This window comes from Heteronotia binoei, chromosome 7, assembly GCF_032191835.1.
Source record: "Heteronotia binoei isolate CCM8104 ecotype False Entrance Well chromosome 7, APGP_CSIRO_Hbin_v1, whole genome shotgun sequence".
NCBI lineage: Eukaryota > Metazoa > Chordata > Lepidosauria > Squamata > Gekkonidae > Heteronotia > Heteronotia binoei.
Genome location: NC_083229.1, coordinates 3127974 through 3155608, shown reverse-complemented (window position 1 = coordinate 3155608; position 27635 = coordinate 3127974). Strand labels below are relative to the sequence as shown.

At 48.5% G+C, this 27635-nt stretch overlaps 1 protein-coding gene across 1 annotated transcript; it reads right to left on the bottom strand.

Annotated features, from left to right (window-relative positions):
• Positions 1-593: 593 nt before the first annotated feature.
• On the bottom strand, positions 594-24498 carry STX17 (syntaxin 17). The gene is made up of 8 exons (XM_060243159.1): positions 24319-24498; positions 16859-17037; positions 12182-12247; positions 10691-10919; positions 6256-6374; positions 6041-6091; positions 4155-4241; positions 594-1879 (listed from the first exon to the last, which is right to left on the bottom strand). The coding sequence occupies exons 1-8, from the start codon at positions 24413-24415 to the stop codon at positions 1640-1642; spliced, it is 1068 nt and encodes a 355-aa protein (XP_060099142.1). The 5' UTR covers positions 24416-24498; the 3' UTR covers positions 594-1639.
• Positions 24499-27635: the final 3137 nt, after the last annotated feature.

Genomic DNA, 27635 nt, shown 5'->3' with positions numbered 1-27635 from the left:
TGTGGCTAATAATGTGAGAGCCAGTTTGGTGTAGTGGTTAAGGGCGCGGACTCTTATCTGGGAGAATCAGGTTTGATTCCCCACTCCTTCACTTGCAGCTGCTGGAGTGACCTTGGGTCAGCCATAGATCTTGCAGAGCTGTCCTTGAAAGGGCAGCTTGTGCGAGAGCTCTCTCAGCCCCAACAATCTCACAGGGTGTCTGTTGCGGGGGAGGAAGATAAAGGAAACTGTGAGCCACCCTGAGACTCTGAGATATAAATCCAATATCTTCTTCATAATAGCCACTGATGGGCCTCTGCTCCATGTTTATCCAATCCCCTCTTGAAGCCGTCTATGCATGTAGCTGCCACCACCTCCTGGGACAGTGAATTCCGCGTGTTAATCACCCTTTGGGTAAAAAAGTATTTCCTTTTATCCATTCTAACCCGACTGCTCAGCAATTTCACAGGGTGCCCACGAGTTCTTGTATTGTGAGAAAGGGAGAAAAGGACTTATTTCTCTGCCTTCTCTATCCCATGCATAATCTTGTCAAAGGAGCAGAGAGCCAGGACGAGAGACAACAAAGATCAACAAACGCAACCACGATGCTCGACTCCAGTCAAAAGAATAAAACATTGTTTTGCTTTATTAAACCATTTTGCAATCCTAAAATTTGAGCCGGGGGCCTCAAAATCATCAGGTTCTTACTCAGAAGATTATCAAAGCCACGTGACGAACTAGGCCGACCGAGCGAGGGGCTTTGGTTGGCACCTGTTGTCTTTGGCCAAGGTTTCCTTGCCTTCTCTCAGTTCTCAGTCCATGAGGGCAGGAGAAGGGAATTCAGAAGAACCAAAATGCGGTCTCCTGTCCTACAACCAGCATCTAGCCCATAGGGATCCTTCAAACTCTGCCTCAGTTGGTAAAAAAAGGTGTTTGCAGACAGGCCATAGCCTGTGAAATTTATTCATGAAGCAACCGTGTGATTCCCCCTCCCCCATGAAGTAACACTTTCAAACAGAGCCAGAGTCCAACCTGACTCTGTTCTCTTAAAAAAAAAAAACCTGCAAAAACAGTAGTATCTGGAGGAAAAGGGAGCGGATTGTCACTGCCAACCTACTCAGGAGGACTGCAACAAAAGCCGAGAGGGGTGAGCTTCAATCTATGTCCCTCCCCCCACCAGAGCCCAGCCTCTCCTGTGCTCTCCCTGCGACCCAAACACAGGTAGCCCTGGAAGTGTCAAGCCCTCATTCTGTAAAAGGAATCTTTGGGCACTTGTGTGGCACGAAGCGTTTTGAATCGCTGAGGCACCAAAGGGCATACGCTCGAAGATATTGTCTTAAAATCCCTTCAGTTTTCCAGCGGGGGGTGGGGGGGAGGGGGGAAGGCATTTTGTGAACGCTGTAAAAAGCCTTTAAAATATACAGTAGGGGAAATCCGGCAGACTCCCCACAACCTTCTTTTTACTATGACTTCAGGTCTAAACGAGTAATTCTTGGAGGCGCTGGTGCAATCCATCGGGAAAAGTCTTTCAGGACAAATCTTTTCCGGTTCCCGACAGGAGAAAACACCAAAGCAACGCTTCCTGCTCACAGGGATCTGAGGTACATTCAAATCAAAGGCAGCAAGCCGGCCGGTCTCGCCGGCTCAAGGCGGTTGGCCTTCAGGTGTGCTGTCCATCATCTCGTCTGGGAAGGTCAGGGCAACTGCAGGAGATGTCCTCAATCGTCTTTTGCCGCTTCCGCTGGATCAGTTTCCCGCCGGTGAAGCCCAGCAAGCCCCCGCCGAGCGCGGCCGCAATTCCAGCCAACTTGAAACCGGCAAGGAGTCCGATCGGGCCCCCCACCACGCCGCCAATGAGCGCACCTGCCACAGGTAGAGCGGCCAGCTTGTACTTGGCAGCCTGCAAAAGACAAAAGGGGAGCAGGGGGGGGGGGGGGAGAGAAGGATCCTTCTCAGAACACCCATCTGCAAGGACGCCCCTTCTACCCCCCACTCCCACACTGCACTGTTAGAAACATGGGGCCATAGCTCCTCCCTTGGGGAGAAAGGGGGGAGGGAGAGCTTGCTTTGCCAGGCTCCCTCAATTGCACAGCAGAGCTACTGAGTCAAGTCTTTCTTCCTTCTATTGGCTGAGGCTCCTCCCCTTCCAGTCCCCCTGGGGAAGGAAGGAAAGAGCCAGAGCTTCCTTCGCCCAGTTCCCTGGATCCCATGGGAGAAATACAAGTCTCTCTTCCTTCTATTGGCTGAAGCTCCCCCTCAGTCCCCTGGGGAAGGAAGGAAAGAGCCAGAGCTTCCTTTGCCCAGTTCCCTGGATCCCATGGGAGAAATACAAGCCTCTCTTCCTTCTATTGGCTGAAGCTCCCCCTCAGTCCCCTGGGGAAGGAAGGAAAGAGCCAGAGCTTCCTTTGCCCAGTTCCCTGGATCCCCTGGGAGAAATACAAAGAAAGCACCTTTAAGACTAATGACTGCTAACGTTTTAAGTATGTTTTAAGTTTTCAAATATATATATATTTGTGTTTGTCTGTGTTCTTTATAAAATTTGTATCTCTCCTACCTAATCTTAAATAGAGACACACATGGCCCGGCCCGACATTGCCAGCCCGACAAGGTCTCTTTTATGCCAGATCTGGCCCTCATAACAAATGAGTTTGACACCCCTCCTCTACTGCATCCAGAAGCAGTACTGCTGATATCTTTTGTTTTGCCTTCTGAGTTACGTATCTTTCAGCCTTCCATTCCAAGTAGAAACTGAAGAGGAATAAAGTTTATCTTTGCAAGAGGAGGGACGGTGGCTCAGTGGTAGAGCATCTGCTTGGTAAGCAGAAAGTCCCAGGTTCAATCCCCGGCATCTCCAACTAGAAAGGGTCCAGGCAAATAGGCATGAAAAACCTCAGCTGGAGACCCAGGAGAGCCGCTGCCAGTCTGAGTAGACAATAGCGACTTTGATGGACCGAGGGTCTGATTCAGTAGAAGGCAGCTTCATGGGGAGGGACAGTGGCTCAGTGGTAGAGCACCTGCTTGGTAAGCAGGAGGTCCCAAGTTCAATCCCTGGCATCTCCAACTAAAAAGGGTCCAGGCAAGTAAGTGTGAAAAACCTCAGCTGGAGACCCTGGAGAAAGAGCCGCTGCCAGTCTGAGGAGACAAGACTGATTTTGATGGACCGAGGGGGGTCTGATTCAGTAGAAGGCAGCTTCATATGTTCATATGTCCTTGTTGTTTGGGTTACTGAAGGTACATACAGTGAGGCGTACATCAAGTGATCCTGCCTCACTCGGCGCATTTTTTAAAAAAATTTATTTATTTATTTAACTTTATTTATGCTCCGCTTTTTCACTGGGATTCAAGGTGGATTACACGGGGGGAGTCAATATGATCGACAATTGGGACGTTCAGTGAACAAGGCAATGGGATTAGGCTTGTGAACTAATCAGAAATCTAAAAGCAGAACTGAAACAAACCCTAAGTATTAGCATACTTCTTCACCCAAAGGGTGATTAACATGTGGAATTCACTGCCACAGGAGGTGGTGGCAGCTACAAGCATAGACAGCTTCAAGAGGGGATTGGATAAAAATATGGAGCAGAGGTCCATCAGTGGCTATTAGCCCCAGTATATATATGTGTGTGTGTGTATACATACACACACACACACACACACACACACATATATATATATATATATATATATATATATATATATATATATTGGCCACTGTGTGACACAGAGTGTTGGACTGGATGGGCCATTGGCCCGATCCAACATGGCTTTCCTTATGTTCTTAGCATGGCACACTAAACACTGCAAAATCATGTAGCAGGATCCTCGTTTCAGCAAGATAAACGGAGTAGTACAGGCCACAGTCCCTAGTTGGTTCCCCAAGTAACTTTGCGAATTGTTTATCACAATGCAGCTCTACGGCCTGCATATTTCGAGCTGTTAAGGGAGGATTCTGTCGAGTAGGAAAGTTACCTGTACACCTGAGAAAATGGGAGTCTCATCATGAGGTTTTTGCCCAGTATGCTTCACCGCCAGCCTTCCATTCTGCAGACCCAGGCCCCACTCCATACTGCGCGCTTTGCTAGTTTCTGCATGTCCTTCCCAAGAAGCACCGTCTGCGTCACCTTACAGGCGAGCACAGCAGATATGGCCGCGGGCCAGCGGATCCAGAGCCCTACCTTCCCCAGGCTTCTGGTTCCCTCCTCGACGTTCGCCGTGGCAGTGTTGACGTGGTCTTCGATCCGGTCGATCCTCTCCTGCTGGGCCTGGGTGCAAAGCAACAACGGAGTGAGCCGAGCTGCCTGGAAGCAGCAGGAAGCCAGCAAGCATCCTTAGAAAGTCTATCACCGGGACTCTGGTTGCGGCTATCGCTAGCTGCCTTCTAGGCAGGTCACAGTGTCTGATAAACTCACTCAGACCACAAAATGAGAGAGAAGAATTTCCCCCCCACAAGTCAATGTAAGGGAGCAGGAGCACACAAGACGTTGCCAGAAGACAGAGGAAATGACTTCTGGGGAAAGTTACATCATGAACTTGCATTATTGCTTCAAGAGAATTCAATTCTTTGTTTCCTTTTTTCATGACTCAGAAGTAAAGTAAAGAGACTGGCTCTTTAGCTTGGAGAAAGGTCGACTGAGGCGTGACATGATAGAGCCAGTTTGGTGTAGTGGTTAAGTGCACGGACTCTTATCTGGGAGAACCGGGTTTGATTCCCCACTCATCCACTTGCAGCTGCTGGAATGGCCGGGGGTCAGCCAAAGCTCTCAGAGAGTTGTCCTTGAAAGGGCAGCTTCTGGGAGAGCCAGTTTGGTGTAGTGGTTAAGTGCACAGACTCTTATCTGGGAGAACCGGGTTTGATTCCCCACTCCTCCACTTGCACCTGCTGGAATGGCCTAGGGTCAGCCAGAGCTATGGCAGAGGTTGTCCTTGAAAGGGCAGCAGCTAGGAGAGCCCTCTCAGTCCCACCCACCTCACAGGGGGTCTGTTGCTGGGGAGGAACATAAAGGAGATTGTGAGCCGCTCTGAGACTCTGAGATTCGGAGTGGAGGGCAGGATATAAATCCAATATCATCATCATCATGATAGAGGTTTACAAGATTATGCATGGGATAGAGAAGGTAAAGAAGGACTTTTCTCCCTTTCTCACAATACGAGAACTCGTGGGCACTCAATGAAATTGCTGAGCAGTTGGGTTAGAACGGATAAAAGGAAGTCCTTCACCCAAATGGTGATTAACACAAGCATAACCAGCTTCAATCTCTCTCTCTCTCTCTCGGCTTGGCTTCGCGAACGAAGATTTAAGAAGGGTGCTTCAATAGGGGTTTGGATAAACATCCGGAGCAGAGGTCCATCAATGGCTATTAGCCACAGCTTATAGTTGGAACTTTCAGTCTGGGGCAGTAATGCTCTGTGTTCTTGGCGCTTGGGGGAGGGCACAGTGGGAGGGCTTCACAGTTGGATGGACCTCCTGATGGCACCTGAAGTTTTTTGGCCACTGTGTAACACAGAGTGTTGGACTGGATGGGCCATTGGCCTAATCCAACATGGCTTCTTTTATGTTTTTATGTGTGACACAGAGTGTTGGACTGGAGGGGCCATTGGCCTGATCCAACATGGGTTCTCTTAGGTTCTTATGCATGACACAGAGTGTTGGACTGGAAGGGCCATTGGCCTGATCCAACATGGCTTCTCTTAGGTTCTTCTGTGTGACACAGAGTGTTGGACTGGAGGGGCCACTGGCCTGATCCAACAGGGCTTCTCTTATGTTCTTCTGTGTGACACAGAGTGTTGGACTGGAGGGGCCATTGGCCTGATTCAACATGGCTTCTCTTAGGTTCTTCTGTGTGACACAGAGTGTTGGACTGGAGGGGCCACTGGCCTGATCCAACATGGCTTCTCTTATGTTCTTATGTGACACAGAGTGTTGGACTGGAGGGGCCATTGGCCTGATCCAACATGGCTTCTCTTAGGTTCTTCTGTGTGACACAGAGTGTTGGACTGGAGGGGCCACTGGCCTGATCCAACAGGGCTTCTCTTATGTTCTTATGGCTCTTGCTATACTCACATTAACCACCAGAGAGAAGTCAGTCACTAGACTGCCAAGTTCAATCAGGTCCTGCAACAAAATGCAAAAAAACATTCCATTTTTCCTTATAAAATTATTTTATTTATTATTTTATTAAGTCCATATCCCGCCCTCCCCATAAGCAGGCTCAGGGCTGCTAATTAGCTTACGAGCCACAAAAGAGCGGCTTGAAGCAGCCGTGGAGACAGAGGTACCTCTTCCAAAGTTTCCCACGATTCAGCAGCATTTTGATCCTGGGGGATTTCGGGGAGCGGAGAAAACAGCTGGCTATAACTGTGAGAGGCGCCTTCCGTTTCGGGGTCATGAAACGTCTCTGAGCAGAAAGAGTGTCGGTCTTAGGAACATGCAGCGCCCATACATCAAGAAACAGCTCAGTTCTCGCACAATAAGCCGCATGAACTTCTCTAGAGTAAATACCTACCATCAAGGGCCAGGCGTCAGCCCAAGAGCAGAAAAAGGACACAATCCTTGGAGCCTACGGCAACCTTTAGGAATTCTGATCTATCCTGGGACGGAGGTAGAATGCGCAGCACAAATGGACAAATGGACATCTGAAGCTGCCTTCTACTGAATCAGACCCTTGGTCCATCAAAGTCAGTCTTGTCTACTCAGACTGGCAGCGGCTCTCCAGGGTCTCAAGCTGAGGTTTTCCACACCTATATGCCTAGACCCTTTTTAGTTGGTGATGCCGGGGATTGAACCTGGGACCTTCTGCTTACCAAGCAGGTGCTCTACCACTGAGCCACCGTCGCTCCCCTAAAGGTTTTGGGAGATCCATTGTTCATATGAACATCTGAAGCTGCCTTCTACTGAATCAGACCCTCCTCGGCTCATCAAAGTCAGTCTTGTCTACTCAGACCAGCAGCGGCTCTCTAGGGTCTCAAGCTGAGGTTTTTCATGCCTATTTGCCTGGATCTTTTTTAGTTGGAGATGCCGGGGATTGAACCTGGGACCTTCTGCTTACCAAGCAGGTGCTCTACCACTGAGCCACCATCCCTCCCCTAAAGGTTTTGGGAGATCCATTGTTCATATGAACATCTGAAGCTGCCTTCTACTGAATCAGACCTTCAATCCATCTAAGTCAGTAGTGTCTACTCAGACTGGCAGCGGCTCTCCAGGGTTTCAAGCTGAGGCTTTTCACTCCTATTTGCCTGGACCCTTCTTAGTTGGAGATGCTGGGGATTGAACCTGGGATCTTCAGCTTACCAAGCAGAAGCTCTACCACTGAGCCACCGTCCCTCCCCCAAATGCTACAGGATGCATGCTCTCGCCTTCAAGATCTGCTTGTGGCAGAATTTCTTTTGGGATTGGGTCTCTTATGAAATTGGCCACAAGGGGTCCAAGCTATCCAGCACTATCATGCATTCATATTGCTAATAACAGCTTAGGCCAGGGGTGGCCAATGGTAGCTCTCCAGACTTTTTTGCCTACAACTCCCATCAGCCCCAGCCAGCATGGCCAATGGCTGGGGCTGATGGCAGTTGTAGGCAAAAAAAAACATCTGGAGAGCAACCGTTGGCCACCCCCGGCTTAGGCTGAGAGTTAGTTGTGAGAAATATAGGTCAGTAGAAGTAGGTGAAAGGGCAATCTTAGCCTTAAATATTTTGATTTGGCAGCATAATTGTTGATGTTAAGAGGTATGAGAAGAGCCGGATAGAGTAAAGCTAACTGGCCACCTGCTGATGTAGCTGGAAGTTGAGGACGTATATAAGATAAGATGACAATGAAATAGAGATAAGTGATGCCAGTTTCCTGGGGAAAGCTCTTTATAAACCCTGAGATTTTGGGAAAGGGTGTTGATCTGCACTAGATGAAGAAGATGATATTGGATTTATATCCCGCCCTCCACTCCAAAGAGTCTCAGAGCGGCTCACAATCTCCTTTACCTTCCTCCCCCACAACAGACACCCTGTGAAGTGGGTGGGGCTGGAGAGGGCTCTCACAGCAGCTGCCCTTTCAAGGACAACCTCTGCCAGAGCTATGGCTGACCCAAGGCCATGCTAGCAGGTGCAAGTGGAGGAGTGGGGAATCAAACCCGGTTCTCCCAGATAAGAGTCCGCACACTTAACCACTACACCAAACTGGCTCTCACTAGAGACAGTCTCTATGCTGGTCATGCCAAAAAAGGAAAATGGGACTTGGAAGCCATGAAATTAACAACTCTTGATAGAGATCTCTAATACAATTGGGACTTGGGACTTAGACTTTAACCAAGAAAATATCAACTGACAGGGCGTAGTCCCTGAAATAGGGACTTAAGACTTTTCATAGAATGCTTGGCTATAGAATTATGCTTAACTATGGAACTATGCTTGATTATAGAACTGAATTCTAACTGTATAACTGTATGAGCAAATGTACTAATGTTATCTAATTGTTTTGCTCTTCTGTGTATGTATTTTTAAGCCTTCTGTCCAGAGAAGAAACTTGGAGTCTAATAAAGTTTATCTGTAAGGTCTTGAAATTTATTAGTGTGCATGTATTAGCCTTCTGAAAACTGCAGGTTGTTTAGGTTACTGAGGTGTACGAAAGCAAATCCCGCCTCACTGCTATTTAAACAGCTGGCCAAACTGCATTCATCTTTGCTCCCATTAGAATATTTGCAAAGGATTTGTTGAATACTAACAAAAGAAGAGCAAGGCCTTGTGTGAGCGAAGCACACTGTGCTCCTACCAATTTCAATGGGGGAGTCTGTAATGCCTGCAAAATGGCAAGCCTGGCAGGGAGGCAGTGTTGTCTAGTGGTTAGACTGGCATCGGGAAGACCCAGGTTCAAATCCCTGCTCTGCCATGAGTTGGCTGGTGACCTCAGGCCAATCACAGTCACTCGACCTATCCTACCTCACAGGGTTGTTGTGGAGGATAAAACGGAGGAAGGAAGACCCACGTATGGTACACTGAGGTCTCTGGAGAACATGTAGGACAAAATATGTAGTTAGGTAGACTGGCCAGTCTTCTTGGGACTTCAGAGTACTTAACTCTGATGGGGTCATACCCAAAGTTACAAACTGCTATCATATCAATTACGGATCACTTTCCAGCAGTGACGTCTCAGCTGCTTCGATCTACCCTGTTCGCAAAGCTACTCTGTTCACCACAGAATGTGGTGGCAGCTACAAGCATTGCCAGCTTCAAGAGGGAACTGGATATCCATATGGAGCAGAGGTCCATCAGAGGCTCTTAGTCACAGCGTTTTGTTGGAACTCTCTGTCTAGGGCAAGTGATGCTCTGTATTCTTGCTGCTTGAGAAGGATAACAGTGTGAGGATTTCTAGTGTCCTGGCCCCACTGATGGACCTGATGGCACCTGGGTTTTTTGGCCATCTAGTCCAGAGTGTTGGACTGGATGGGCCACTGGCCTGATCCAATATGGCTTCTCTTATGCCTGGGGCAATGATGCTCTGTCTTCTTGGTGCTTGGGGGGCAACAGTGGGAAGAGTTCGGAGCCTGCTGGTGGACTTCCTGATGGCACCTGGGTTTTTTGCCACTGTGTGACACAGAGTGTTGGACTGGATGGGCCCCTGGACTGATCCAACAGGGCTCCTCTTATGTTCTTATGTCTGGGACAGTGATGCTCTGTATTCTTGGTGCTTATGCGGGGGAACAGTGTGAGGGCTTCTAGTGTCCTGGCCCCACTGATGGAACTCCTGATGGCACCTGGGGTTTTTTGGCCACTGTGTGACACAGAGTGTTGGACTGGAGGGCCCATTGGCCTGATCCAAGATGGCTTCTCTTAAGTTCTTAGTCTGGGACAGTGATGCTCTGTATTCTTGGTGCTTATGTGGGCTTCTAGTGACCTGGCCCCACTGATGGACCTCCTGATGGCACCTGGGGGGTTTTGGCCACTGTGTGACACAGAGTGTTGGACTGGATGGGCCATTGGCCTGATCCAACATGGCTTCTCTTATGTTCTTATGTCTGGGACAGTGATGCTCTGTATTCTTGGTGTTTATGTGGGCTTCTAGTGTCCTGGCCCCACTGATGAACCTCCTGATGGCACCTGGGGTTTTTTGGTCACTTGGTGACACAGAGTGTTGGACTGGATGGGCCACTGGCCTGATCCAACATGGCTCCTCTTATGTTCTTATGGGGCAGTGATGCTCTGTATTCTTGGTGCTTGGGAGGGGCAACAGGGTGAAGGCTTCTAGTGTCCTGGCCCCACTGATGGACCTCCTGATGGCACCTGGGTTTTTTGGCCACTGTGTGACACAGAGTGTTGGACTGGAGGGGTCACTGGCCTGATCTAACATGGCTTCTCTTATGTTCTTATGTGACACAGAGTGTTGGACTGGAGGGGTCAGTGGCCTGATCCAACATGACTCCTCTTATCTTATGTTCTTAAAGCTGAAGAGCACACACATGAAGCTGCCTTCTACTGAATCAAGACTCTTGGTCCACCCAAGATCAGTTTTGCATTCTGCGACTGGCAGTGGCTCTCTGGGGTCTCGGCAGAGGTCGTTCCCATCAATCACCACCTGGTGCTTTCAAACTGACATGCCGGGGATTGAACCTGGGGCCTTCTGCATGCCAAGCAGCGGCTCTTCCACTGAGCCAAGACCCCTCCCCACACCGGCACAAGGTTCAAAATATACCTCTTAAAAAGCTTCGTAAGGCCAGCCACGCCCTCTTACCTCCCGCGATGGTCATCGACCTGGTCAGCGGTGACTGAGCCGACGCCTCTCGTTCGTTCAACTGTCTTTTAAGTTCTTCCGCGGACTCTGAATGGAGCCGCAGAAATTCCTGGATGGCAGACAAGGCCTCCTCTTTCACCGGGCTGATCATCCGCTCCAGAGCCTGACGGTCTTCCTTTCGAACCCGCACGCAAAGCTTCTCCATCTCTCGGATATTTGCTCGCAGTTGCTGCAAGAGCGTTTTGTTTAAGAAGGCAACTTTTAACGCCATGAAAACCCCTGGGTGCCAGAAACAGCACAGCTGGCTCAGACAGAGCCTGGAGCAGAAAACTCACGCGCTTTTCTTTGGGTGGGAGAAATGGGGTGAGGGAAAGCAGGCCTGTGCCCCACTGCAGCCTGCGTTCATGACATTTCCATACACAGAAGGATTTTATAAACTAGCTCTCCTCTAAACCCACAGCTGGAAAGGGCTGTGGGGACCACATCGCTCCAGTCTTTATCCACGGATGCTGGCTTCCAATTTGCTTCCAAGCCCAATTCAACATGTTAGTACTGACCTTTAAAGCCCTATAGCGGGAGTGGCCAACGGTAGCTCTCCAGATGTTTTTCCCTACAACTCCCATCAGTCCCAAGCAGCATGGCCAATGGCTGGGACTGATGGGAGTTGTAGACAAAAAACATCTGGAGAGCTACTGTTGGCCACCCCTGCCCTATAGGGCTTGGGGCCAGTGGGCCTGAAGGACAATCTTATCCCATATGCACCTACTGATCGATGCTGGTCATCTTTGGAGGCCCCACTCTGAGTGTGTTTTGGATCAACATCTGGAGCAGAGGTCCATCAGTGGCTATTAGCCAAAAGGTATAGATGGAACTCTCTGTCTGGGGCAGCGATGCTCTGTATTTTTGGTGCTTTGGGGGGGGGGGCAACAGTGGGAGGGCTTCTAGTGTCCTGGCCCCACTGGTGGACCTGCTGATGGCACCTGGGGTTTTTTGGCCACTGTGTGACACAGTGTTGGACTGGATGAGCCATTGGCCTGATCCAACATGGCTTCTCTTATGTTCTTATGTGTGGAGCAGTGATGCTCTGTATTCTTGGTTCCTTGTGGGGGGCACAGTGGGAGGGCTTCTAGTGTCCTGGCCACACTGATGGACCTCCTGATGGCACCTGGGTTTTTTGGCCACTGTGTGACACGGAGTGTTGGACTGGATGGACCATTGGCCTGATCCAACATGGCTTCTCTTATGTGCCCCCACCAGGTGAGGCTTAGACAGGTGCAACACGGAAGGACCCTTTCAGTTAGACACCAAAATTTTGGAACGTCTTCCCCAAGGAGATCTATCCGTCTCCCTCTCACACATCACAACCGAGGCACCTCTGGATGGCAAGTGTTGTGATTTTGTTGTCTGGGCTTGTGTTTTTTTTAACCAGCATTCGCAATAAACCCCAGTAAGAGCTTCTCTCTTGACTTTTCCAACCACTTATTTTCTTACCTGCACTGTGCGCCCCGCATTGATGTGCTCTTCGTGCAACCGGTCCCACAGACTGCATCTCTGGTACTAGGGAGAAGGGGAGAATCAGTGTCGGGATGGGCAAGTCTGCAACACATCAGTAATTATAGAGTTAACCTTGTTATTGCTACGCAACAGGAAGTCACATGTGTTTACTGTAACCTATCTGTTAGCTAGAGAGAAAGCCCTCGAAAGTCTGTAGGAGGTCTTAGTTCAATGACCAGTAATTGAGTGCTGTGATTGGAAATCAATGTATTGCCTAATCTGCATTTTATGGCATCTCTTCCTCCCTTTGTCTAAGTTTGGAGAAGAGGAGCCGTTCCTAGCATTGTACTCAGGATGTAAACACGTAGGAGTTAGCGTTTGTTATTTTACTCCCAGTTTACCCTTCCCTTGTAGTTTTAAGGAAAGCAATCATATTCTTTTAAACACACAAAGGGCCTCTGCGTATTTCTCTGCTGTGCTACTCGTTTCTAACTCTGCTGCATAATATTTTTCTCTAAGAATATCCAATAATCAGCTTAGTGGATATTACGGAGCAGAGGTCCAGCTTTTGAGGGTTAATGGCATATCACAAAAATGCTTTTAGAAACAAAAGCCTTACGCAGCCTGGGACCTACATACCTACATACCTATAGGACCGTCTCTCCCCATACGAGCCCTGGAGGCCTCTACGAGCGGCCAACCAACATCTTCTGACCATCCCTGGCCCAAAGGACATCCGGCTTGTCTTGACCAGGGCCAGCCTTTTCAGTCCTGGCCCCAACCTGGTGGAATCAGCTCCCCAAGGAGATACGGGCCCTTCAGGATTTATTGCTATTCTGGAGGGCTTGTAAAACGGAGCTGTTCCGCCAGGCTTTTGGCAGAGGCAGGTGGGCGTCCTCACACCAGCTAGCTGGCTTCCCTGCACTGACCACATCCTGTGTTTCAATCTGTGAAGGATGTACATATCTTATGTATATGTGTGTGTGTGTGTGCCACTGTGTGACACAGAGTGTTGGACTGGATGGGCCAATGGCCTGATCCAACATGGCTTCTCTTATGTTCTTATGAGACACAGTGTTGGACTGGAGGGGCCACTGGCCTGATCCAGCATGGCTTCTCTTATGTTCTTATGTGAAACAGAGTGTTGGACTGCATCGGCCATTGGCCTGATCCAACATGTTCTTATGTGACACAGAGTGATGGACTGGATGGGCCACTGGCCTGATCCAACAGGGCTTCTCTTATGTTCTTATGTGACACAGAGTGTTGGACTGGAGGGGCCATTGGCCTGATCCAACATGGCTTCTCTTATGTTCTTATGTGTGACACAGAGTGTTTTACTGGAGGGGCCATTGGCCTGATCCAACATGGCTTCTCTTATGTTCTTATCTGTACACTGACGCTGCCTGATTTTATGTCATTTTAATGGTTTTAACTGTTTAAATTTAACTGTTTTATGATGTGATTTTGACTGCTTTATCATGTTATAATCTGCCCTGAGCCCGACTTGGGAAAGGGCAGACTAGAAATCAGCAAAAACAAATAAATAAATAAAAAGGTGTTTAAGAAGATGCGCATTTTCCAGGAATGGATCTACCCTTCCTAAAGAAAAAAAACACTCAAGAGGCAAACTCGAGATTGTAATGGCAGAATATGTGAAATCGCTCCATGTTCAAACAGCACCTCCCATTACGAAACAAATCCACAAAGCAACATTAGTCACAATCATAGTTCTGTACCCCCAACTTCAACGGTATTTAGAACCAAATAAAAACCTGCCATTCTATCTTCAGATATTAACAGGATTGGATGGAAAACAAACCCGTCAGGAAATTAAAGTGAAGATGGACACACATAAAGTTGCCCTATGCTCAATCAGACCATTGGTCCAGCAAGGTCCGTGTTGTCAGACTGGCAACAGCCTTCCAAGGTCTCAGGCTGAGTTCTGTCACATCACCTCCTACCTGGGCCTTTTTAACGGGAGATGTCAGCCGGGTCTTCGGGCTCTGCACTGGCTGCCAATAATATACCGAGTCCGGTACAAGGTGCTGGTCATTACCTTTAAAGCCCTATATGGCCTAGGACCTGCCTACCCGAAGGACCATCTCTCCCCACATGTTCCCCAGAGAGTACTGAGATCGGGAACCCAAAATCTTCTCGTTATCCCTGGGCCAAAAGAAGCCCGCTTAAAATCTACTAGGGACAGGGCCTTCTCTGTTATGGCCCCTACATGGTGGAACCAGCTGCCGGAGGAGGTGAGGGCCCTGCGGGACCTTATTCAGTTCCGCGGGGCCTGTAAGACAACCCTCTTCCGGCTAGCTTACATCTAACTGACAGAGGAAATTAAATGTAGCTCTGTCTGATCCTTACTATGCATACTGCCGAAATGCTTAATGTTTTAAGGTTTTAATTGTTTTGAATGTTTTTAAATGTTTATATAAATGCCAATCTAAAATTTTATGTTTGACTTACCTGTTGTGAGCCGCCCTGAGCCACCTTGGTGGGAAGGGCGGGATATAAATCATAAATAAATAAATAATAAGAAGAAGATATTGGATTTATATCCCGCCCTCCACTCTGAAGAGTCTCAGAGCGGCTCACAATCTCCTTTACCTCCTCCCCCACAACAGACACCCTGTGAGGTAGATGAAGATATTGCAGTTATATCCCGCCCTCCACTCAAGAGTCTCAGAGCGGCTCACAATCTCCTTTACCTTCCTCCCCCACAACAGATACCCTGTGAGGTGGGTGGGGCTGGAGAGGGCTCTCACAGCAGCTGCCCTTTCAAGGACAACCTCTGCCAGGGCTATGGCTGACCCAAGGCCATTCCAGCAGGTGCAAGAGGAGGAGTGGGGAATCAAACCCAGTTCTCCCAGATAAGAGTCCGCACACTTCACCACTACACCAAACTGGCTAAATAAACCAGGGACCTTCTGCGTGCCAAGCAGAGGCTCTACCACTGAGCCATGCTCTTCCCCAGAAAGATGCTATTATTTAATCATCGTTTACCGATGGTGTTACTCCCCATTCGCTTTAGAAGACATCCTCTTTAGAAGACCCTGTAAACAAATATGTGTTACCATTGGTGTGACCTTTATCCAGAACAGTTAAGCCAAATTTGCCAGCGATATGTTTGAAAAGGAATAGGTATCAAATGCAGGGGAAAATGTTAGCAGCTCCCATGCCTTTTTAAATTTTTGCTCAATCCGATTTTCCACTGCAGAAAAGGTATTTTGGCTCCACAAACTGTTTTTACGGCAAGCTCAGAATGCAACCAGGGCGGGGGACGGAAGGGGGGGGGAGCATTTCCAAGTGATAAATGGTTCCAGTTAGAAGGGTCTATTAGTTACAGATGCATGTATCCAAAATCTTTCCTCCCAGTTGGGCTGTTAGCGAATCGTGTTCTCCCGGCAGCTGTACCACAACTGCTTTATTTATTTTCATGGATTAGGTTGCGTATCTGTTCCACAAACTGCTAAGCCACATTCCGTAGTAAGACTTCAATCAAAAAACTTCCGTTTCACTTGTATTTGGCTGATGCCAGGCTAATATTTCATTACTCCTGTTTAACATAAAGATTGTACATTAGACAAAAAAGGGAATCACAGTTGATGAGACAAGCAACGAAAGAAACTACTGTGATATCCTGGCTAACAAAATGTTTAATAAAACCACTTAAAAACCTTCGTATTATCTTTTCATGCGTCGTATTGTAACAGAGGTCCAATTCTCACATTCCCATAATACAAAATAAATCCTATGAGCACCCGGATGTAGGCTCATTTCGTCAATGGACTTCCTCAGGAGAAATCCTTCCTATGTCCTGCTATGGCCCGCTTAAAATCAACACTGAAGTGGCTTTGCGCTAAATTGCTCTCAAAAGAATGGCTTGTTTGAAATTACAATTAAAAACAAATATGTAATTCTAAAGAGTATAAGAGCAATTGGCCATCTAAAGAACAGCTTGCTTTTAGTAAAATATTGTAGAGAGCTATTGGCCAGCAAACTCCAGAAGGCTTGTGCCTCTGGTTAAAAGAATAAGCTTGGACTGGCTCAAGCTTGAATTTAAACTAAATCAAAAGAGTTTCCGGTTCATTAGGAAGAACTTCCTGAGCGTTAGAGCGGTTCCTCAGTGGAACAGGCTTCCTCCTTGGGAGGTGGTGGGCTCTCCTTCCTTGAAGGTTTTTAAACAGCTAGATGGCCATCTGACAGCAATGGAGATCCTGTGAATTTAGGGGGAGGCGTTTGTGAATTTCCTGCATTGCGCAGGGGGTTGGACCTAGATGACCCTGGAGGTCCCTTCCAACTCTATGATTCTAAGCTCCTAATACAAATATATGCACTTAAGTGTCATTAAGTGAATGAGAGAACTTGAGGTAGTAGAAGACGTAGCAGAAGGACACATTGGGTTGATACTAGAGGCTGGTAACCCTGGAAGAAACATAGGAAGGATTACTCCTGAAGAAGTCCATTGACGAAATGAGCCTACATCCGGGTGTTCATAGGACCTTTTTTGTATTATGGGAATGTGAGAATTGGACCTCTGTTACAATACAATGTATATAAAGATAATATGAAGGTTTTCAAATGGTTTTATTAAACATGTTAGCCAGCATATTACAATTGTCGTTTCTTTCGCTGCTTGTAACATAAAGACTGAGGAGAAATACTGACCTTCTCGATATTTATCTGATGCTTCCGCAGTCTCTCCAAATCCGTTGGAATCGCAACTTTAATAAACTTCTGGATAGCCGGCTCGAGGCGACGCAGATTAAGTTTTTCCTCCTCATCAGACATCTTCACGCTTTCCAAGTCAGGGCCAGGCGAGCAAATGCTGTACTTACCTAAATTAACTGTCAGAAATGTTTTAAGCTTTAACACAGTACCGAATTCCCAGTACAAGCACACTTGTTCAGGGGCTTTCTTGTAATTTTTCTGTGCATGGAAGAGTCAATCAGGTCTATGGCATTTTTTCAAATCCTTTGGTGTGTTCACACTACACAAGGGGTGTCAAACAGGTGGCCTAGGGGCCGAATCAGGCCCCCGGAGGGCTCCTATCAGGCCCCCGAGGAACAGCCATCTGCTTCCTTCTCCCTCTCTCTTGCTTCCTTCTGCGCAACAGTTTGCTTTGCCAGGCTTGCTCAATCGCATAGGAGCTACAGAGCAAAGCCTCTATTTTTCTCTATTGGCTGAGGCTCCTCCCTTAGGGAGGAAGGGCGAGGAGCTTGCTTTACCAGGCTCTCTCAATGACACAGCAGAACTACCGAGCCAAGCCTCGTTTCCTTCTATTGGCTGAGTGTCAGACTTGGAACTTCAAAGCAAACGGACCATAGTTTGTAGCAGCTTAATCCATTTTATTTGAGAACTAGTTGTCTGAAGCAAGGACAAATTGAGTTTGATACATTTCAAAGTATTACAGGCTATTTTAACCTCTAACATCAAAAGCTAAACAATAAAGTCACTCTCACACATTTGGGAGGCAATAGCCGGTTCCCAGGCCTCCTTATCTCTTCCTCGAGGAAGGACCCCTGCTGGTTACCTTGAGGCGCCCTATCTTCAAAGCTCTGTTACACTTGTTAGGGCTGCGCTAAGAATTCCCATGGGAATCTGGTTATTGTTACAACAGTGTTTGAAATGCAAGCTCTTATCTAAAGGGTTAGTAAAGACATTCAAAATGGGGCTAGTCAGGGCAAGAGAACATGAACAGTTAAGATACAATGTCTGACACAGAGGCTCCTCCCCCTCCTGGACCCCTGGGGAAGGAAGGAAAGAGCCAGAGCTTCCTTTGCCCAGTTCCCTGGATCCCATGGGAGAAATACAAGCCTCTCTTCCTTCTATTGGCTGAAGCTCCCCCAGTCCCCTGGGAAGGAAGGAAAGAGCCAGAGCTTCCTTTGCCCAGTTCCCTGGATCCCATTGGAGAAATACAAGCCTCTCTTCCTTCTATTGGCTGAAGCTCCCCCTCAGTCCCCTCGGGAAGGAAGGAAAGAGCCAGAGCTTCCTTTGCCCAGTTCCCTGGATCCCATGGGAGAAATACAAGCCTCTCTTCCTTCTATTGGCTGAAGCTCCCCCTCAGTCCCCTCGGGAAGGAAGGAAAGAGCCAGAGCTTCCTTTGCCCAGTTCCCTGGATCCCATGGGAGAAATACAAGCCTCTCTTCCTTCTATTGGCTGAAGCTCCCCCTCAGTCCCCTGGGGAAGGAAGGAAAGAGCCAGAGCTTCCTTTGCCCAGTTCCCTGGATCCCATGGGAGAAATACAAGCCTCTCTTCCTTCTATTGGCTGAAGCTCCCCCTCAGTCCCCTCGGGAAGGAAGGAAAGAGCCAGAGCTTCCTTTGCCCAGTTCCCTGGATCCCATGGGAGAGATACAAGCCTCTCTTCCTTCTATTGGCTGAATCTCCCCCTCAGTCCCCTGGGAAAGGAAGGAAAGAGCCAGAGCTTCCTTTGCCCAGTTCCCTGGATCCCATGGGAGAAATACAAGCCTCTCTTCCTTCTATTGGCTGAAGCTCCCCCTCAGTCCCCTGGGGAAGGAAGGAAAGAGCCAGAGCTTCCTTTGCCCAGTTCCCTGGATCCCATGGGAGAAATACAAGCCTCTCTTCCTTCTATTGGCTGAAGCTCCCCCTCAGTCCCCTGGGGAAGGAAGGAAAGAGCCAGAGCTTCCTTTGCCCAGTTCCCTGGATCCCAGGGGAGAAATGTAAAGAAAGCACCTTTAAGACCAACGAATGCTAATGCTTTCAGCATGTTTTAAGTTTTTTTTTTAAAAAAAATCTTTAATTGCGTTTGCGTCCTTTATAAAGTTTATATTTTTGCTACCTAATCTTTAAATAGGTACACACATGGCCCCCGCCCGACATAGCCCAGTCCGACAAGGTCTCATTTATGTCAGATCCCCTGCACTACACTATATAATGTGTTTCACATCCAGATTTTTGCTATTCTTACGCAGTAAAATCCGGATGTGAAACACATTATTTTCTGTAGTGTGAATGCACCACTTGTCTCTGACACATTTGCCAGCCAAAGAAAAACTTGGCGGCGAAGGTGAGCAAAGGGGAAAGCTCTTGTATCACACAGATGTACAAGACTGTGTCCCGGCCACTAGCCAACCGTACTGTCTGTTTTAGGGGATGATTCCAATCGTGTTCGTGAAGCACTTCATACTGGGATAGAGTTAAAAAAAACAACAACCCTTACACAGTATCCCCATTTCTCAGGTAAGGAAGGAAAAATGCTGTTAAAACAAATTACAAAGACGATCTGATTCCAACGGTAACAAGAAAAAGAATTTTTTGCTTACGAACACAGAAGCACATCTTACATGTTCCTATTCATGTAGGTACATTTACATATGGTGAACAGATTAACTTTAAAAGGTTAACTTGCTAGAGCTCCAAACCCAGGTTAAGAGGGAGCCCATATAAGATGAAAACAGAAGGGAAAAGCCAGGGTCGAAGAGGATCACCATCTAACTGAGGTGGGCAGTTCCCCCAAGTGAGGGAATTCTCCTAACCCACTCACCCCCAGGCTAGATCCTCTTGCATGCAGAGTTGCAACAGCCAACACTTTGAACAGTTAAAGCACAGTACAAATGCTAAGTATTGTTATCATCTTATACCAAAGCTACATTATATCCCTCTAGTCAATATTATATACTGCAGAGTATCTTACTAAATAGCAAAAGCTATAAGGACGTCTCCACTCTCAATTTCTCGCTGCCTCTACCACTGCTGACCTTTCCCTCAGTTTCTAGTCTGAAACAGCGGTCTCACCAAATTGCAATCACCTTTAACAGAAATGCTTAGCATTAGAAGCTTGCCATGTTTCAGGAGCACACCACAATCTACGTTTACATCAGATCTGCCTGTTTCAGTCACAGTATCATCTACTAAGAATTTAGCAAAACGAGGGCCTGGGAGTTCCCACCAATTACAGCTCTTGTGAAGGATGTTTCTACTTTTCTAAATTCCATCTGGATTTCACATAATTATATCCCATCTTGTATACTTCCTGCGTTTCACAGCCCTTTGGCTGTGGGGGTGACAACCTAAGAACAATGGAACAGACCTGTCGGATGGGTTCAACAGTCCATCTAGTCCAGCATCCTTTTCCCCACAGTGGCCAGCCAGGGCCTTTGGAGGGCCAACAATAAGAGCCCTGCTGGATCAGACCAATAGTCTATCTCAGGGGTGGCCAACAGTAGCTCTCCAGATGTTTTTTGCCGACATGGCCAATGGCTGGGGCTGATGGGAGTTGTAGGCAAAAAACATCTGGAGAGCTACCGTTGGCCACCCCTGGTCTATCTAGTTTAATATCCCTTCTCACACAGCAGCCTACCAGTTCCTACGGAGGGCCAACAACAGGGCAGAGAGATCGAGGCCCATGCCAGAGGTTGCCTCCTGGCTCTCGGATTCAGAGGCTGACTGCCTCTAAATATAGAGGTTCCCTTTAGCGTCCACGGCTAGCAGCCGCTGATAGACTCGTCCAGACCTCTCCTCCATGAGTCTATCCAATCCCCTTCTAAAGGTGTTTATTCCTGTGGCCCTCACAACACCCCCTAACAGCAAATGCCACATTTTAATCACTCTCTGTGTAAAGCAGTGTTTCCCTTTCTCTGTCCTGAACGTACTGCCCATCAGCTTCATCAGACACCCTTGAGTTCAAGTATTTAGGGGGGGGGGGACAAAAATGTCTTTGGCAGCTCCTTCCACCCCATCCATCATTTTACAAACCTCTATCGCTTCCCCCCATTATCCTCTTTCCTAAACTGAAAGCTTTTTTCTTCTTTAGGGTTTGTAGAATCTTTCGGGCTCAAGTGCCGTGTTCTACTGGAGAAAGTTTTCCTTCCAGACGTTTCGTTCTCAGCTGCGGAGAACATCCTCAGTGGCGTTGCAGCCGGAGCAGGCGCTCTGACCTTCTTGGCCGCTGTGCATTGAGCAGCCTCAATGCACAGCAGCCAAGAAGGTCAGAGCGCCTGCTCCGGCTGCAACGCCGCTGAGGATGTTCTCCGCAGCTGAGAACGAAACGTCTGGAAGGAAAACTTTCTCCAGTAGAACACGGCACTTGAGCCCGAAAGATTCTACAAACCCTAATGATGTTACCAGCCGTGAAAACCTGAAATCTTGTTTCTTCTTCTTCAAAAATACACATACAGCTCCACTATGAGGACCATCCTCAGGAAACTAGGGCTCCAGTCCACCAGACTCAACGTCCTCCGATCTGGGGCCGACTGTTTCCAACCAGCTGCCATCCCGAGACAGCCTTTCCGTGTCTACTACAGCTGACCCTGGAGCTTTCTCTTTCGCTTCCTCCAGCTCTTGAAATGACAGGCAACAGCCGAAGGGAAGGCAGAGAGAGACGCCAGACTCTTCCTGCCGGGAAATCACCAGCTGCAGCCCGACGCCTGGCCCAACACAGCAGGCAGAAATCAACACACGCCCAAGAACTAGTCAGCCACAGGGGCACACAGGTTAGGGGGCTGCGATCACACATGCTATATAATGCATTTTCAATGCTCCTTCCAGCTGGATTTTACTGTGTGACCTGGCAAAATACAGTCAGAAAGTGGATTGAAAGTGCATTATTTAGTGTTTAAAAAAAAAAGATTTTATTTTATTGACTCTAATCCAATACAAAGGGAGTATAGCGAAAATAAATAATAAAAATATAAATCTAACATACAAGAATCCAATTTAGATCACGCTAGCAAACAATTTACAAAATAAGATGCTAGGTATTAAGGAGAAGAAGAATTGCAGATTTATACCCAGCCCTTCTCTCTGAATCAGAGACTCAGAGCGGCTTACAATCTCCTTTCCCCACAACAGACACCCTGTGAGGTGGGTGGGGCTGAGAGGGCTCTCACAGCAGCTGCCCTTTCAAGGACAACCTCTGCCAGAGCTCTGGCTGACCCAAGGCCATTCCAGCAGCTGCAAGTGGAGGAGGGGGGGAATCCAACCCAGTTCTCCCAGATAAGAGAGCTCTGGCTGACCCAAGGCCATTCCAGCAGGTGCAAGTGGAGGAGTGGGGAATCAAACCCGGTTCTCCCAGATAAGAGAGCTATGGCTGACCCAAGGCCATTCCAGCAGCTGCAAGTGGCGAAGTGGGGAATCAAACCCTGTTCTCCCAGATAAGAGAGCTCTGGCTGACCCAAGGCCATTCCAGCAGGTGCTAGTGGAGGAGTGGGGAATCAAACCCGGTTCTCCCAGATAAGAGAGCTCTGGCTGACCCAAGGCCATCCCAGCAGCTGCAAGTGGAGGAGTGGGGAATCAAACCCGGTTCTCCCAGATAAGAGTCCACGAACTTAACCACTACACCAAACTGGCTCTCTATTTCTTAAGAATTCTTAAGAAATAAGAAACAGCCTGCAATTCATTCTATTAGGCAAAAAGGAAATATTCCCAAAGAATTCCAAAACTGGGACCCAAAGTAAAACATAATCTATAACCAAATCAGTATCATTTTCGAAGAAAGGGCTATCCATTGTCTTACCCATTACATTACATTGTCTTACCCATTACATACTGGTCCCATAACTTATCATACCACATGAAAGTGCATGGTTTCGTGTGTGTGATTGCAGCCAGACTGTCAAACTAGGAGCTGGGGAGTCCTCCCAGGTTCAAATCCCCCCTCTGCTTGGGAAGCTCGCTGGGCGACCTTGGGCCGTTCACACCCTCTCCGCCTCCCCTACCTCACAGGGTTGTACATTTTATTTTATTTATTTATTTTTTATTTGATTTATATCCCGCCCTACCCCACCGAGGCGGACAGTGAGCATATGTGAGGGGACAGTGAGCATATGAAGCTGCCTTCTACTAAATCAGACCCCCCCCCAAGGTCCATCAAAGTCAGTCTTGTCTCCTCAGACTGGCAGCGGCTCTCCAGGGTCTCAAGTTGAGGTTTTTCACGCCTACTTGCCTGGACCCTTTTTAGTTGGAGATGCCGGGGATTGAACCTGGGACCTTCTGCTTCCCAAGCAGGTGCTCTACCACTGAGCCACCATCCCTCCCCTAAAGGTTTTGGGAGATCCACTGTTCATATGAACCTCTGAAGCTGCCTTCTACTGAATCAGACCCCCCTCGGCTCATCAAAGTCAGTCTTGTCTACTCAGACTGGCAGTGGCTCTCCAGGGACTCCAGCTGAGGTTTTTCACGCCTACCTGCCTGGACCTTTTTTAGTTGGAGATGCCAGGGACTGAACCTGGGATCTTTGGCTTACCAAGCAGGTGCTCTGCCACTGAGCCACCATCCCTCCCCATGAACATACAAAGCTGCCTTCTACTGAATCATCAACCTCAGTCCATCAAAGTCAGTCTTGTCTTCTCAGACTGGCAGCGGCTCTCCAGGGACTCAAGCTGAGGTTTTTCACGCCTCCTTGCCTGGACCTTTTTTAGTTGGAGATGCCGGGGATTGAACCTGGGACCTTCTGCTTACCAAGCAGGTGCTCTACACTGAGCCACCGTCCCTCCCCAAGACATATGAACATATGAAGCTGCCTTCTACTGAATCAGACCCTCCTGAGTCCATCAAAGTCAGTCTTGTCTACTCAGACTGGCAGCGGCTCTCCAGGGTCTCAAGCTGAGGTTTTTCACGCCTACTTGCCTGGACCCTTCTTAGTTGGAGATGCCGGGGATTGAACCTGGGACCTTCTGCTTACCAAGCAGGTGCTCTACCACTGAGCCACCATCCCTCCCCTAAAGGTTTTGGAAGATCCACTGTTCATATGAACATCTGAAGCTGAATTAGACCCCCCTCGGCTCATCAAAGTCAGTCTTGTCTCCTCAGACTGGCAGCGGCTCTTTCTCCAGGGTCTCCAGCTGAGGTTTTTCACCCCTACCTGCCTGGACCCTTTTGAGTTGGGAGATGCCGGGGATTGAACCGGGGACCTCCTGCTTACCAAGCAGATGCTCTGCCACTGAGAGGAGACCGTGGAGAGCTGCTTTGGGGCCCCGCTGCGGGGAAGGCAGGGTATAAATGAAGCAATAAAAATAATTAAAACTGACCCACCCCCAGGATCAGGTCGCCATTTGCCTCCAGATTCTCTGGGCTGCAATGAAGTCCAGAGAGAGCCTCCCTGGACAGAGGCAGTCTACCCCTCCTGGGCACCAGAAGCCCCAACACCTGGAAGTGCCAAGCCCGCTCACCTGCAGCTCCCCAGCCTGCCTCCTCCGCCCTGAGCAGCCTCAGCAGCTCGACAGGAGGAAGGAGGGCTGGCCGGAAGCTGGCTGGCCTCCCGACCATCGAGAGGGAACGCCTAGAGGAGGCCGCGCCGCCCGGCTTCCGGCTCCCGCGGGCACGCGCGCCTGCAAAAGGGGCCCGGGCAAAACAAAGCCAAGAGCGTCCAGTGGCCCCTTTAAGACCAACCAAGTTTGATTCGGACTGCAAGCTTTCGTGTGCATGCATCCTTCTGGAAATGTCGCCTCGTCTGGTGAAGTACTGCGTGCGCACGGAAGCTTACAGTCTGGATCAAACTTGGTTGGGCTTAAAAGCTGCAGCTGGACTCCTACTTTGTTCTGCTGCTTCAGACCAAACGCGGCTGCCCACCTGGGGCCGTGCAAAGTGCATGCAAGCCAAGCCGAGGGGCGGGGGTGCAACTGCACGTGTGCATGCGTGCACGCCCTTGGGACCTGGAAGGGAGGCTGATCTGATCTCTCTCTGGGTTGGGGCGGGGGCCACTGGGTGAGGGGCTAGCCAAGCTGCAGGGAAGGGGAGGAGAAATACCTGGGGGGGGGGGGGTGGATCCTAGAAAGGGAGGGACCCCAGCAGGGAACAATGCTTGTAGGATTCCCACCCTCCAAAGAAAGCATTTCCTCCAGGACAGAGGTGGCCAAACTGGCTGTCTATGAAGGGCCACTTCTTTAAATACATAATTATGGAGAGCCAGTTTTGATGTAGTGGCGAAGTGTGCCGGACTCTTATCTGGGAGAACGGCGTTTGATTCCCCACTCCTCCACTTGCAGCTGCTGGAATGGCCTTGGGTCAGCCAGAGCTCTTGCAGAGGTTGTCTTTGAAAGGGCAGCTGCTGTGAGAGCCCTCTCCAGCCCCACCCACCTCACAGGGTGTCTGTTGTGGGGGAGGAAGGGAAAGGAGATTGTGAGCCACTCTGAGACTCTTTGGAGTGGAGGGCGGGATCTAAATCCAATATCTTCATCTACCTCACAGGGTGTCTGTTGTTGGGGGGAGGAAGGTAAAGAAGATTGTGAGCCGCTCTGAGACTCTTTGGAGTGGAGGGCGGGATATAAATCCAATATCTTCATCTACCTCACAGGGTGTCTGTTGTGGGGGAGGAAGGTAAAAGATTGTGAGCCCCTCTGAGACTCTTCGGAGTGGAGGGCGGGCGATAAATCCAATATCATCATCATCTTCTCTTGAAGCCCCCACTGCTCCGTTGGCCAGCTTGGAGAAGACATTTTTCTCTTTAAATCACTTCTCCAAGTCAAGCCAGCCAGCGGCTCGGAGAATGCACATAAACTTAAAAGTTGCTTTCTTTTCACCTCTCCATCCCTCCCCCACTTCCTTCCTTCCTTCCTTCCTTCCTTCCTTCCTTCCTTCCTTCCTTCCTTCCTTCCTTCCTTCCTTCCTTCCTTCTTTCCTTCCTTGTGTGTCTTGCAGCTCTCAAACATCTTGACATTTTTTCTCTGTGGCTCTTACATTAAGGAAGGTTGGCCACCCCTGCCCCAGGGAAACTGATGTATCTTGCTTGGAGATCAATTGCAATAACAAGAGATCACCAAATCTCACCTGGAGGCTGGCAACCCTAGATCAGCTGTTGCTGGCCCTTCAAATCAGGCACCGGCTGTCAATGAAGGGCCGCTTCTCTAAATAATTATGGTGCAAGAGTGCAATCCTTTGCAACTTGATGCTTTTGTTCCCACAGGAAAATCTAAATTATCTCTTTCATAGAATCATAGAGTTGGAAGGGACTTCCAGGGTCATCTTGTCCAACCCCTGCACCATTCAGGAACTTCACATATACCTCCCCACGCACGCTCCCTTCCTGTGCTCCTTCGCATGTTCTGCCTCATTCACGGAATCAGCATTGCTGTCAGATATCAGTGTTTCTTATCTGCTTTTCTTCCTAGCGAGCATCAGAGCTGAGTGGGGATTTGAACCTGGGTCTTTCTAGTTCCAGCCCAGCACTCCGCAACTATCCTACAAGTTGGCTCTTCATTCTGATCCCTCAAGAGTTTTTCTTCCTCCCATCTGATTGTCTCATTTATAGAAATGTTAATTGCTGCATTTTTTTTGTTGGGTCAGCTTTGTTGTCTGCAGTTTTAGACTGCTATTTGGGGTAGAGCTGGAGTTATGTTGCAACGGCTTGGGTTTTGTTTTTTTAATCTTACGCTATAAATTATCCCTTGTGAGCTGAGAGTTGTAAGTTAAAGTAAAGGTTAAAAAGCCCTGTGGTGCAGAGGAGTAAAGCCGGAGTACTGCAGTCCAAGCTCTCTGCTCACAACCTGAGTTCAATCCCAACAGAAGCTGGGTTCAGGTAGCTGACTCAAGGCTGACTCAGCCTTCCATCCTTCCAAGAACAGTAAAATGAGTCCCCAGCTTGCTGGGGGGAAAGTGTAGATGACTGGGGAAGGCCATGGCAAACCACCCCATAAAAAGTCTGCCATGAAAACATCGTGATGTGACATCACCCCAGAGTTGACCTTTTTTGTAAATTATCCCTTGTGGGCTGAGAGTTGTAGATGATACATCTTCAAAACTGATTTTCTTTGTATTTCATCAATGAAGAGCCTCCTTTCAGTACAAACCACAGCAAATGTATCAATTTATTTTGTGCAGCACAACCTGTTACCTGCACAGAAAAGTCATCTTGAATAGTTCATTTTGCATAATTTGCAGAAAGCCAGGGGGATGGAAGCTTTCCTGACATCCTTGGGCAAACCATTCCACAAGGTGCAATTTTCTGGTTAGCCATAAAACAGCCACTGTAGGACCCAGCTGAATTTGAGAAGAGGTGGTTAACCCTCCACGCGTCTGTTTTCCTGCTCAAAATCTCTCCCTCTCTCATTCGCTAACACACACACACACACACACCTGCTCTGAGTCCCACTGCAGGCAAAGGTACAAGATTGGCACGTCTTCTCAGCGAAAGAGGATGCTTAAAATGAGAGGATACCAAGACCCACGAATCATAAGCAATCATCTCAAGTTTCCTTTCCATAAAAACCATTGATAGAATTCCAGCTGCCCAGTTTCCTTCCTTCCACTCACCTGCAGCGTGTTGGAAGTTGCTGGTGGTATCTTTGCTGCAGAAACAGCCTTGGACCAAGTTGGGATTTGCTTTTGTAGGAAGCGTATACTGTCTAACGACAGCCATTTTTTCCGGCCAGAGACTGCCCCAAGCATCAAGCCTATCCAATTACTCAGGAAGCTACTGTGCTCTTGCCTGGGCTAAACAACAAACAGAACGCTGAATGAAGCAGGAGACAAGTTTCATTTTTAAGACCAA